The sequence below is a fragment of the Galeopterus variegatus genome, unplaced genomic scaffold (assembly GCF_000696425.1).
Source record: "Galeopterus variegatus unplaced genomic scaffold, G_variegatus-3.0.2 Scaffold1463, whole genome shotgun sequence".
Taxonomy (NCBI): Eukaryota; Metazoa; Chordata; class Mammalia; order Dermoptera; family Cynocephalidae; genus Galeopterus; species Galeopterus variegatus.
This window is the reverse complement of record NW_007727574.1, coordinates 146,731-160,432: the sequence shown is the minus strand read 5'-3', so window position 1 is coordinate 160,432 and position 13,702 is coordinate 146,731. Positions and strand designations below refer to the sequence as shown.

General features: G+C 42.2%; 1 protein-coding gene across 1 annotated transcript in view; it reads left to right on the top strand.

Moving 5' to 3' along the window:
• Nucleotides 1-5,427: 5,427 nt before the first annotated feature.
• Nucleotides 5,428-13,702, top strand: part of MIS18A (MIS18 kinetochore protein A) — a 14,218-nt gene continuing 5,943 nt past the window's right edge. Inside the window, exons 1-3 of the mRNA XM_008577228.1 lie at nt 5,428-5,762; nt 9,795-9,861; nt 13,194-13,316. Coding sequence (XP_008575450.1) covers nt 5,432-5,762; nt 9,795-9,861; nt 13,194-13,316 — 521 coding nt within the window. The 5' untranslated portion in view covers nt 5,428-5,431. The remainder of the gene's footprint in view (nt 5,763-9,794; nt 9,862-13,193; nt 13,317-13,702) is intronic.

The window sequence follows — 13,702 nt, the reverse complement described above, 5'->3', positions numbered from 1 at the left end:
GCAGCTGGCCAATATGGGGATGGCTGGTACAGGGATCCAAACCCTTGACTTTGCTGTTATAACACTGTGTTCTAACCAACTGAGCCAACTGGCCAGCCCTACTTCTAAGTTTCCTTGCAGTCAAATTGAGGCGAGGAGACAGATATCCTCCACTTTCTCTATTGGGGAGAAGGAGTGAAACTCACAACTCAGCCCATCTCCAAAGAAATCCTTCTTACAAAGTCATCTCTTTCACCATTTTCTCCAGTCTTTTATATCCTCACAGTGTGGGAGGAGGTTTAAAAGCAGGAGGGGATTAGTTCTCCAATATCTACTCCAAAGATTCCTCTAGGGGAGGAGGACAATCTGTTTCACTAATACTTTTGTATCTCATTTTCATCTTATCTTGGAGTTTCAGTCAAAACTTTTAATATACTGTTACAGATTGTTACATAGGTTTTCAATTGCTAGTAAAAACAAACAACAGTTCAAACTAGCTTCCATAATAAACAGAATTGGTTAGCTCACGTAACTGAAAGAGTCAAGAGGTCGGGTGCTCTGTGTCAGAGAACNGGAGGAGGTTTAAAAGCAGGAGGGGATTAGTTCTCCAATATCTACTCCAAAGATTCCTCTAGGGGAGGAGGACAATCTGTTTCACTAATACTTTTGTATCTCATTTTCATCTTATCTTGGAGTTTCAGTCAAAACTTTTAACATACTGTTACAGATTGTTACATAGGTTTTCAATTGCTAGTAAAAACAAACAACAGTTCAAACTAGCTTCCATAATAAAAAGAATTGGTTAGCTCACGTAACTGAAAGAGTCAAGAGGTCGGGTGCTCTGTGTCAGAGAACAAAATTACAACAAATTTAGTTTAAAGATCTCAATTGGGGGGCCGGCCTGTGGCTCACTCGGTAGAGTGAGGTGCTGATAACACCAAGGCCACGGGTTCAGATCCCATATAGGGATGGCTGGTTAGCTCACTGGCTGAGCGTGGTGCTGACAACACCAAGTCGAGGGTTAAGATACCCTTACCGGTCATCTTTAAAAAAATAAAAAAAATAAAAAAAAAATAAAGATCTCAATTGGGGCCGTCCCATGGCTCACTCGGGTGAGTGTGGTGCTGATAACACCAAGGCCATGGGTTCAGATCCCATATAGGGATGGCTGGTTAGCTCACTGGCTGAGCGTGGTGCTGACAACACCAAGTCAAGGGTTAGGATCCCCTTACTGGTCATCTTTTATAAAAAAAAAATAATAATAATAAAAAATAAAGATCTCAATTGGCTTTATTGCAATTTTAGAATTGGGCAACACTTTATTCCATAACATAGAATAAGTGTTCCAATGAGTTGAGCAAAAGAGGTTGGATTTTGTACACAGAGAAGGGCTAAAGAAAGCAAAAGTGAAAAACAGTCACTTTTTTTTGTAAGGCTGGGATAGGGTACAGAACACAGGAAAATCACTCATTCCTGAACCTCGGGTTACTACTTCAGGCTATCTCTTTTATGTACAGATTAAAGCAGAGGGAACTTCATTATCTTGCCAATTGAGGACTTAAACTGGCCTGTTTGGGAAATTGTCTCCTGATTTCTTGGAAGGTCAGACAACAACTTGGTTTGGGTGTGGTGGAACTATAGCATGGGTGACTCCATTTTGATTTTTAGTCTGGTCTGTTGGGGCCTACAGCAAAAACTGTGGAGTATACTAACATTTACAAAGCAACTGTATTTCACAGGGCCTAGTTTCCAAAGCCCTGTAGTTTCAGGTATAACCTAACTTTTTAAAATTACATATAGAAATGTTAAGCTTGCAAAAGACAGGAAAATTTCCGCAGGCTAAAGTCTCTGAAGTAGATAAAGAATTGTAATACAGCAAAACTGCGGGCTCAAGGACAGACATCCTTGGAGCAGGTTAACCTAAAGTTGCTTTATTGTTATGTAAAAGTACTGAGGAAACTGCTGTAGGAAAAGACAGTATTTGCTAAGAACAAGCTTTTGTTGGTGAATTGACTTAACCTTTTGCAAATTGCATTATGAAATGTCACTTTGTTATTTCACAGATGTTACCAGCCTCTATTGTTAAACTATACTTAGCCATAACTCCACTTATGTTCCTTTTCTGTAACTTTCTGGCCTGGAGAATAAATACTGAGACAGAACCCCAGTCCAGTGTTAATTTCCCGAGGAGGAATGCCTCTCTTTTGAGGGTTCCAGGAAATTAACCCCTTTGGGGTGTCTCACTACTCAGAAGAAATGGGCTTTGAGTAATCCTTTGTGTCTCCATCACCCAGGGGAGAGAGGTGACAAATCCATGTGAGGACGAAGAGAATGGAACACAAAACAATGACTTTCTACAATTTTTATTTAACATCAGTTTCTCTGTGATTCTCAGCTCTGTCCTTCCCCATGTTTACAAGATGCCTAAAGCAACCTGGGTGAGTGCTTCCTTGTTCATATCTAGTGAACAAAGATGACATTTCTTCCCTCACCCACTAAACAAGAGTCCTGAGATTTACTCTGACTGGACAAAATTGGACACCTTAGGTCAAGCTGTTATTCTGAGCCAATCCCCATTGCCAGGGGAGCACCACGCACTGACCAGCTTAAGCCTGGGGTAGGCTCGTCCTTGCACAAATCACTATAGAAGACAGATGGGTTGTCTTGATTGGTCTAAACCTCTAGGTACCCATTCCTGGAATTGATGGTGATGGTGGTGGAGTTGAATTCACCTTATCCAAATCTCCTAGTTGGATAACTAGGAGGAAAGGTGGGAATGGCTGTTCAGGAGGCAGCTATAAGCTACCCAGTCCAAGGTCATCTTACTCAAGCATCTCAATTTGTTCCCACATAAAATATGATTTTGTGACTCCCTAAGTGTTTTATACTCAATAATACAAACATGCTTGTGCCTGTATAGGAGTTTATTTTGCATTGGGGCTGACTTCTCTGTGAGGCACAAGAGGCATAGTGCCTAGGGCCCATGATATTTTTAAGGGCCCATGACAATGTTTTAATTTTTTTTAAATTAAAAAAAAAATAAACTCTTAGGTTAAAAAAAAGTTTTACTATATAATCTTAGTATATTTATCTTTATAGCAATACAAGTGTGAAATATAACTTTTATAAATTTTTATGGAGGAAAAGGCCCTCCAAGGCAAAAGTGTCTGGGCCCCTGAATGTCATCATGTAGCCCTGCTTTGTGTCCCTTCTTTACTGGGACATCCCACCACACGATTTAAGTGTTGGCAGCAGGAAACCAAACTCTGAGGCAAAGAGATTTTACCTTGAATCCCAAAATGACTACCCACATACTTAAAGACGTCATGCAGATTGTATCAACATTATACCAGAAAATATTGGGCTTGAAAACAACAGTCCAGGAAGGTCAGGCTTGACTCCCCAAAAGAAGTGAAAGGATGGAAAGGAATTTTATGGGTGAAAAAAAAAAAAAAAAACCCTGAAATACGTGAAGCATTTTCTTCCAGTTGGAAGCTAATTCACATGGGCCTGGTGCAACACAGTTAACAAAAGTATTTTCATGCATTTTCTATCACTTGATGCTCACAGTAACCTGGTGCAGAACATCCATTTAATCCATGAAGAATCAGACACAGGGAAGGCAAACAGCCTTTCCACGGTTTTCTACAGTTACTTCCTCGTGGAGGGAGAGGTAGGTCAGCCTAGGACTCCAAAGCTTGTGCTATTTACTAGTGGCCAGAGGTACTAAAACTGGAAGCAAATTTTATGCAAATAGTTTATCTAACCAAGCAAAGTGGGCAGTGACTTGGGCAACTTCCAAAGCCTATTATGAACAGATGCAGGTCCTTGGGAGTAGCTTTCTTTCCAGATATGCCGCCAGGTTGTCTGTAGTGTGGCCAGTCGGTTCCACAACAGCTTCCCTTCTGACCTGTGATTTTTTTTTTTTTCCCTTTTTGTCCTCTGTAGTGTGGCCAGTCGGTTCCACAACAGCTTCCCTTCTGACCTGTGATTTTTTTTTTTTCCTTTTTGTCCTTTTACGTGACTGGTAACGGGATCGCAACCCTTGGTGTCGTGCCCGCACCGCGCTCAACCAGTGAGCGGACTGGTCTCTATATGGGATCTGAACCCTCGGCGGGAGCGCCACCGCGCTCCCAAGCGCCGCACTCTACTGAGTGCGCCACTGGGCTGGCCCCTGACCTGTGATGTTTTAAACTCAGAGGCTGGCTTTCTGGGGTAGCTGAGGAAATGCGTCCTTACCATCCTGACCAGATGCTCACTCCTGGCAAGGGCGAATGGCTCCTTGATCTGGACAGCAGAGACACTTTCTCGTTTTCTAGCAGCACTGCTGCAGCCCACACCTGCTTCAACCTTTTCCGTGCAGCGCTAGTCTGAGTGATCTGGAGCCCTTTCCCAGGGTTCCAGCGCGAGGCAGTGGCTCCCCAAACACCCCTGCTTTCTCCATCTCAAGGAAAATAGGCCCCCAGGAGTTGACAAACTACAGCAGTAGCAATCCAAAGTGGAGCTGCCTATACAACTATAATTTGTCAGTTTACAATTAAAAACTAAAAATAAAAATAGAAGTTTGGTTACTAATATTGACAGCATCGGTAGGCCTCGCAGCTTATTAGAAACGCAAAACCTCCGGCTAAACCCCAGCCCACTGACCCAGAGTCTGTGAAGGTGGCACCCGGCAATCTGTTTAACCAGCTCCCCAGGTGATTCTAAGGCATGCTAAAGTTTCAGGGAGTTGTAGCATCATCTCTCCAGGGACAAGTCCATAGAAATCAGGAATGCGGGAGGGAGGGATTGTAGAAATCAGGAGTGCGCTCCCACTTCCTCTGTCTGGGGGGTGTGCGGCGGCATATTCAGTGTCACTAACCATTGTGAAGGGCAAGGTGAGGGGTTGGTAATTTAATTTTGAGCCCATAACTTTCTTCAGTCTAACCTCTCCCAACTGAGCTATTCCGGCTGGCTCCTTGTGCCCATATCTTTCTTAACGACGCCGCCTTTCCCTCCCAACCCTTTTTTTTTTTTTTTTTTTGTGACCGGTAAGGGGATCTTAACCCTTGACTTGGTGTTGTCAGCACCACGCTCAGCCAGTGAGCTAACCGGCCATCCCTATATGGGATCCGAACCCATGGCCTTGGTGTTCTCAGCACCACACTACCCCAAGTGAGCCACCGGCCGGCGCCTCAAACCTTCTTAAGTAGACAAACCGCCCAGCCATACTGCCCGGACTCCGTAGCCGCCCCGACTCCCGTAGGAAGGAAAACCTGACGCAGGCGCAGTGACTACCAGGCTTGGCCCAACCCGACAGCAAGCATGCGCACTGGAGGCTCCTTGCCGTCCCTCCTCCCTCAGGGTCCGCCCTTCAGGCCTAGGCCACTTGGCCTCTGCCGCATCATCCCGCCCCGCGCATGCGGAGAGGCGTTTTCCCGTGACGCCCTGTGGCGCGGGCGGTTTGTCTGTCATGGCGGGCTCTTGGTCCACCGATTGTTGCTCTACTACTAGCTGTGCATGTGGCAACAAGGGCAAATGGAGTGACTCCTCTCTATTGGGCAAGCGGCTGTCCGAAGACTCTGGTCGCCACCAGCTGCTGCAGAAGTGGACGAGCATGTGTAGCTCCATGACCGGGGACGCGTCGGTGGCCTGCGAGGAGAAGGCGCGGCTCAGGGCGGCGGTGGAAGCGGCGGCGGCGGAGGAAAGGCCCATGGTGTTCCTGTGCTCGGGCTGCCGGCGGCCGCTGGGCGACTCGCTGAGCTGTGTGAACAGCGAGGACACCGACTGCATTTTGCTGCGCTGTCAGTTCGGGCCGGGGGGAGCTTGGGGGTGCCTTCCTTCCAGGTGTGCCGCATCAGGGCGGCCTCGGAGCAGGCGGGGGGCTCTTTGGGGGTTGGCCAGGGGCTTTAAAGCAGAAAAATCTGAGGGTGAGCTGCCCCAGGAAAAGGGGAGGAGCAGGGTCACGCCTGCACTTGGGCTCACGAGTGACAGGTCCTTTTCTGGGGTCTCCCATCCTAGAAGAGCAGCGGTTGGATCAGCATCGTGAGCATTACTCAGAAACAAATGAACAACTACATTGTAAGCATTTGGGGTGCAGCCAGTACATATACTCCCCACAGAAATTAGCGGGCTGTTAATTAGTAAATAATATTGTTCATGGCTTATTTATTTATTTATTTATTGGTTATGAATATTCATGAGGTGCAAAGCTGATTGTCACCCCTCGTGACCAAAATATGAGGGCCAGATTCATACTGGCAGCATACCCATTACCACAAATTTGATTTGTACCCCGTGTTTCCCACCCAATTATCCCGACCTCCCTCTCCCTCCCCCTTTCCTCCCCACTCCACTTTGTAACTCAAGGAATGTTCTCTCGCTCTGCAAGTCCAACGCACCACTGTGGTCTTTCCTTCTTTCTCTCTCAGCTCCCACATAGGAGTGAGTATATGCGATATTTATCCCTCTGTGCTTTGCTTATTTTACTCAATATATTTCTCCAGTCTCATCCATGTTATTGCAAATGGGAGAATTTCATTCTTTTTTATGGCAGAGTAGAATTCCATGTATATACCACAGTTTCCTTATCCAGTCATCCATCGATGGATATTTAGGTTGGTTCCATGTCTTGGCTATTGTAAACAGAGCTGCAGTGAAAATGGGAGTGCAGGTATCCCTTCAACGTGATGATTTCCATTCCTTTGGGTATATACCCAGAAATGGGATTGCTGGATCATATGGTAGATCTGTTTGTAGTTGTTTGAGAAACCTCCATGCTGTTTTCCATTGTGGTTGTACTAATTTACAGTCCCACCAACAGTGCAGGAGCACTCCCTTCTCTCCACACCCTCACTAGCATCTGTTATTCACCATCTTTTGATTATAGCCAGTCTAACTGGGGTGAGGTGGTATCTCAGTGTAGTTTTAATTTGCATTTCCCTGATGACTAGTGATGTTGAGCATTTTTTCATGTACCTATTGGCCATTTATATGTCTTCCTTTGAAAAATGTCTATTCAGCTCCTTTGCCCATTTTTTAATTGGGTTATTTGTTTTTTTACTGTGTAATTGCTTGAGTTCCTTGTATATTATGGATATTAATCCCTTGTCGGATGCATAGTTAGCAAAAATTTTCTCCCACTCTGTAGGTTGTTGTTTCACTCTGTCCATTGTTTCCTTTGCTGAGCAGAAGTTTTTTAGTTTGATATAGTCGCATTTGCTTATTTTTTCTTTTACTGCTTGTGCTTTCAGGCTCATGTTCAACAAGTGGTGCTGGGAAAACTGGATATCCATATGCAGGAGAATGAAACCAGATATACACCTCTCGCCATACACTACAATCAACTCAAAATTGATTAAAGACTTAAGACCTGAAACTATAACATTACAAAGGGAAAATATAGGTGAAACACTTCAGCAGCTAGGTCTGGGCACAGACTTTATGAACATGAGTCCAAAAGCACAAGCAGTTAATGGCTTATTTAAATGATTAAGCTTTTCAGCTACCTGCTTCCTGCCAAGATTGATTTCTCAGATCCTATCAGCTCTGTGAGTGGATGCCTTTACCGTGTCAAGTGTTAACAACCACAGAGTTGGCTGAACTCAGTGCTATGGGGTGGGAGGAGAGGAAACTTGGAATAAAAGCACCAAAAATCCTCATCGAAATTAGAGAGGAAGGAGGATGTAGTAGAAGGGTTACAAAGGCAGGAGTTCTAGCTTTTAATCCTGGTTCTATTAGTTACCTCTTTGTTTTCCCACCGTTCCCTCATTTTGTTGTTTTCACAGTATAGTCATGTGTGACTTAACTACAGGGATGTTTTCTGAGAAATGGGTAGTTAGGCGATTTCGTCCTTGTGTGAACATCATGGAGTATGCCTACATGAACCTAGGTGGCATAGTCTATTGCTCCTAGGCTGCAAACCTGTACAGCATGTTACTGTACTGAATGCTGTCGGCAGTTGTAACACAGTCATAAGCACTGCATGTGTAAGTATATCTAAACATGGAAAAGGTACAGTAAAAATATGGTATAAAAGATAAATGGTTTCTCTACATAGGGCACTTAACATGAATGGAGCTTGCAGCACTGGAAGTTGCTGAGTGGTGGAAGTCAGTGAGTGGTGAGTGAATGTGAAAGCCTAGGACATTATGCTACTTTAGGCTTCATAAACACCGTATACTTGGGCTACACTAAATTTATAAAAAAAATAGAGTTACTGCACTAGGATATTACCTAAAGTTCCCTTATAATCTTATGGGACCACCAACATGTACACCGTTTGTTGTTGACCAAAATGTCATTAGGTGGCGCATGATTGTACCTTGGATTCATTTACATTTCCCTCCTGACCCAATTTGAGTTAGTTTAATTTTTCCTTTGTCAAGGTTTATAATACTTATGTTCTGTTCTGTAGCCATAACATGGTCATTTAGCCTTAATATAATGTTTATATGAATTCATTTCTCAACTCCAATTCTCTTATTAACATAAGAAAACTTATTAATAGCTTTCCCATACCTGAGTTGTTTGATTGATAATCATCAGTGGTCTCCCATCTTTGAGAAAACTTCAAGTTCGAGTGCTTGAAAGTGTTTTTCTGTTTTTGTACACAAATGCCAAATAGGCTGCATGTGTAATTCTTGGGTCATGCTTTTTGCTTTTTCCAGGCATGTAGCAGTTAGTGCAGAGGCCTTGAGTCTAGTGTGGTGAAAGAGTAGAATAAAATGGGCTGGCCGGTTAGCTCAGCTGGTTAGAGCACACTGTTATAACACCAAGGTCAGGGGTTTGGATTCTCTTGCTGGCTAGCAAGCCATCAAAGAGTAGAATAAAGATCAGATTTAGGAAGGAAGGAAAGGGCTGGAAAATTTATGGCCTTATAGCCTGTTCTAAAGAATAATGATCTATTCTAACTAGTGAGGAGTTTAAGCAGGGGAGTGATAAGACCTTGTTTTTTTTCTTTGAAGAAAAGATTGAAGTAGGAACAAGTGTGGAAGTGGGGAGGTCAGTGAGGAACTGGTGCAGTAGCCCAGGTGAGAGGTGGTGCTGGTGGTTTGGGGGCTGAAGTGAGATTTGTGAGGTAGAATTGACTAGATGTACCAGTGAAGTGGATCTGGGGGAACAGGTTGGGGAGATGGAGAATAAAGGATGACACGCCAGTTTCTGATTTGAGCAACTGGGTAGATGGAGGCAGAGTTTATGGAGTGAAGGTAGGGAGGAGGCGAAATCAAGAGGCTTGTCTATTGTAGGTCTGTTGTCCCTTCTTCATCCCCCTTCATCCCCCACCCCTGCCTTCAGTGTGTCCAAACCTGTATTCTTTGGAAATGTTTCCTGTTGCTTCTGGGATCTAGATGTGACCCCTGTCCATGTCATCGCCCAAGTAAAAGGTGTTCGTCTGGGATCCTGAGGACCCTCTCAATTACTTTTAGAGAAATGACCTCTGTTTTTGAGATCTGGAGTTGTATGCACTGGCTTTTAGCACTTTGTTTTCAATCCCAATTTCACTGTCTGGCAGATATTCTTTGTAGTCTGTGATTTGAGGTTGTAATGGTTCCAAATCTCACTCTTGATTGAATTTTCCCCTCTAATTTTATTCATTTTGTCAATGTTGGTGGTTTTCAGGGAAAGGAAGGAAATAACTTTTATTCTGCCATCTTTTCCCATAAGACCCCAGTACATTTAGTTTGAACCACTGTTATGTGTGTGTGACTTTGGGCTCCTATTTTTCCTCGTCCTCTGAGTTCTCAAATAAAAGTTGTATTAGAAGTTCTCAAAATGTCTGCATGAGTATTATAGCAAACCTCATTAATAAATTTTGTTACTTTCTCTCTTTCTAGGTGTTTCCTGTAATGTTTCTGTTGATAAGAAACAGAAGCTGTCCAAATGTGCAAAGGAAAATGGTTGGTGAGTAAGGCTGTATCTGTGTGAATGCGTATATTGAGAAAATGTTTGTTTTTAAATTAAAAATCTTTAAAAAGGTCATTACTAGTTTGATTACTTGGGGTAAAACTGTTTTCATGGTAATCAGTATAAAATCAGGCATTTATGTATATTCTTTTTTCTTTTTTGGTGGCTGGTGGTTCAATAGGGATCGAACCCTTGACCTTGATGTTGTGAGCACCACACTCTTAAGCATCTGAGCTCATCTGCAGCCCACATATATTAATCCTTGAGTGGTTGTGGTTGTCTTTAGATACTAAGGTGTTAGAGTTTCTATATTTCTAAAGACATACTCTGACATTCCCTTTGTGGGTTTTTGGGCTTGGTGTTGAAGAAAATTGAAAACAAAAATAGAAAAAGATATGTATCATAAAATCTCAGAGGGTGCCTTAGACCAATGCAACCCACCTTTTTCATGTCATGGCACACAGAGAAAATGCTAGTATCACACACACTGCCTATTCAAGTAAACAGACAAGGCTGCTTGGGCCAGATGGAAGCAACCAACACAGAGGCTTCAGCAATCCCAGGCACAGTGTGGCCACTTCAAGGGTTGAGGGGACAGATATCTTGCTGTAGCTGCCACCCATGTGCTGCAAGTGGCATTCTCAGCAAACTGAATGGAGGCCCTGCCTTATATAATTGTTGCCCAGAATGTGAAATGTATCTTACTGACATATATGAAATAAGTTTAGGTGGTACACAAGCAATTAAACAAAAATTAATAATTACATATATTAATGTGTTTTCAAAATACTGTTTTTTTAATTTTTATTTTTAGTAATGCTAGAGTGCCCTATTCAAATAAAGTATGTTTCAAGTAAAAAAGGTTACTCCATAAACTCATAACCTAATCCTCTCTTAAAGAACCCACCTCCTAATACCATCACTTTAGGGGTTAGGATTTCAACATGGATTTTTGGGGCACACAAACATTTAATACATAGTAGCTCCTAAAATCCTTTTAATTTCTTCAGTGATAGGAGCATTTTTGTTATAATATTTAGTTTTAGTCCTGGGCTCCTGACTTAGGATCTTAAGACCATTGGAATCTCTGAAGTGATAAGGAGTGTCCTTTTGAATGCTAATGAGATGACTGGTACCCGGGGACTCCAAGGTAGCTTCACAGTGGGGGTGGGGGAGGGGTCAGAAAGACTAAGGCATGATTAGAATGGGGGAACTTTCAACTCCACACCAACTGCCCCGCCCTGCCCCCAAACTCCAGGAAGGAGAGAGGGGCTAGAGGTCCTCTCCTGGCTGATGACACTTGGCGTTAATGTTAGTTCACAGTCTTGATTATTGTGTGAGGCCACCTCGTAGTGAGGTTTGATACGTAGTATGGAGATGTGCCTTTTCACTGTTGGTGATATAGGTGGGGTTCCCTGCTTGGGGTTTACTAAGATGCTTTTGTATTTCTTACGTAAAAGCTTATACGTATTTTCAAATGTCCAGAAGATAGGAATGCAAATATTCTCAGCACAAAACAATAATAAGAGTTTGTGGCAGTGGATATGCTAATTATCCTGATTTAATCATCACACATTGTATACAAGTATCAAATATCACTCTGTACCCCATAATATGTACAATTATTATGTGCCAATAAAAAAAAAGTCAGAAGATTGCTTTCTGGGGAAAAAAAAAGTTTATAGAGGCTTATAAAAGCCCATAGAGCTTAATATATAATCAGTGACATATAATCTAGCTAATTATATCACTAGTGAGAACTTATAGTTTATCAGGTGGTGATCCATTTTGTTCCATACATTGCTGCAATAATTAAAAACGTTTCATTATCTGTATGTAACAGTGATGTGATGTGTACTATGCTGTTTGAGTTTTGGATCGCTCCCTTTTGCTTGATAGCAGTAATAGATAGTGATTGCAACTGGCTCACATGCTGAGTAGGAGTTACAAAACTTTTGAATAATAATCTTTTGTAGTTTTTGTAGTGTATTTTTCACTACTGTGATCAATACTAGATTTAATCTCCAGTTATCAATTTGCTATGTGCTGGGATTGTAATTTTAGTATAGATATTTATATGATGGTAAATTGGGTGGGTCAATTCGACAAGGCTTTTGGGAGACACTGGATTCTAAGCTGGATTTATATATATATATATAATTTTTTTTTTTTGGGGGGGGGGTTGGGTGGGGACGGCATCTGGCAGGTACAGGGTTCCAAACCCTTGACCTTGGTGTTACAAGGCCACTCTCTAACCAGTTGAGCTAACTGACCAGCCTCTAAGCCAGATAACCAGATTTAAAGAAGACGTGAATAGATATGGGGTGAGAGTATATTCACATGTGTGGAACCTAAATTGAGAAGTAACTGGAATGAAAGAACAATTATGTGGAGAAACAATGATGGATCAGTCTTTCTGCAAGTCATCATTTAATTTTTTTTTTTTTTCCTTTTTGTCTTTTTTCGTGACCAGTAACAGGATCGCAACCCTCAGTGTCACGCCCGTACCGCGACCGGCAATGGGATCGCAACCCTCGGTGTTGCGCCCGCACTGTGCTCAACCAGTGAGCGGACCGGTCTCTATATGGGATCCGAACTCTCGTCGGGAGCGCAGCGACGCTCCCAAGTGCCGCACTCTACCAAGTGCGCCACCGGGCCGGCCCCATCATTTAATTTTAAGAGAGTCTTTTCTTAGTAAGCGAACAAAGTTACCTTCCACTAGAACAAGGATTGGTGAACTATGGCCTGTGGGCTGGGGACACCTTTTTTGTGAATATGTTTTTATTGGAACATAGGTTATGCACTTATGTATGGCCTGTGGTTATTTCCGTTCTACAGTAGCAGAGGTGAGTAGTTGTGACAAACACCATATGGCCTGCAAAGCCTAAAATATTTATTCTCCAGTTCATTACAGAAAGAAATTGCCTACCGCTGCCCTAGAGTGCAATGACCTTTGGTGGGCTCATTGGACAATGTGACACTAAAAGGACATGTAGAATCTTTTTACCTTATTTTCAACTTTAGATATTTTTTTCTTACTACCAAATTGAGTTTACATTCTAGAAAAACAGAAAAACACCAGCTCAGTATCCTCTCTGCTCACTTTTGTATATGTCCCTTGTCATTTGATGCCTAAGGCAGTGTGACCTGGTGATGATTGTCTTTACATTTGTATTGTAAACATCTTCCTATCACTTTTTCCTCCCATATATATGTGACTTAATATGGTCAGAATAACATACTTTAGAAACATTAAGTGGTTATGGATTTTAACAGTTATAACGAGTTACCACTTTGTTTCCTAAAGCAGTGACATTTCTTTATTGTAGCCTTCTTGAGACGTTGTACTGCATGGGGTGCTCACTCAATCTTGGCTGCGTATACAGATCCACTCCCAGGAATCTTGATTACAAGAGGGACTTGTTTTGCCTCAGTGTTAAAGCCATTGAAATGTAAGTTTGATACTTAAATGATGATCTCGTAACTGATTTGTCAGAAAGTTAAATTTGCAGAGAAATTGGTATGAAAACATCAAAACTAAATCAATACTATTTGGTTAAAATATATTTTCAAGTAATACCTTCTGATAATAAAGCTAGTGATTTTTTTGCTTTCACATTATTTATTTGAAATTGGAAAAGTCAGGCACTCTGAACTGTAGGAGAAAACACTGAGAAATTTTTTTGAAGTAAATTTTGTTCAGTTTTTAAAAATTGAATGTAGTTTGACTGGATTTTTTAAGCAATGTTTGAACCAATATATATTGTCCAGCCTCTCATCCCCTCAGTTTTTTTTTTTTTTTTTTTTTTTTTTTTTTTCCGTGTCCGGCAACGGATCC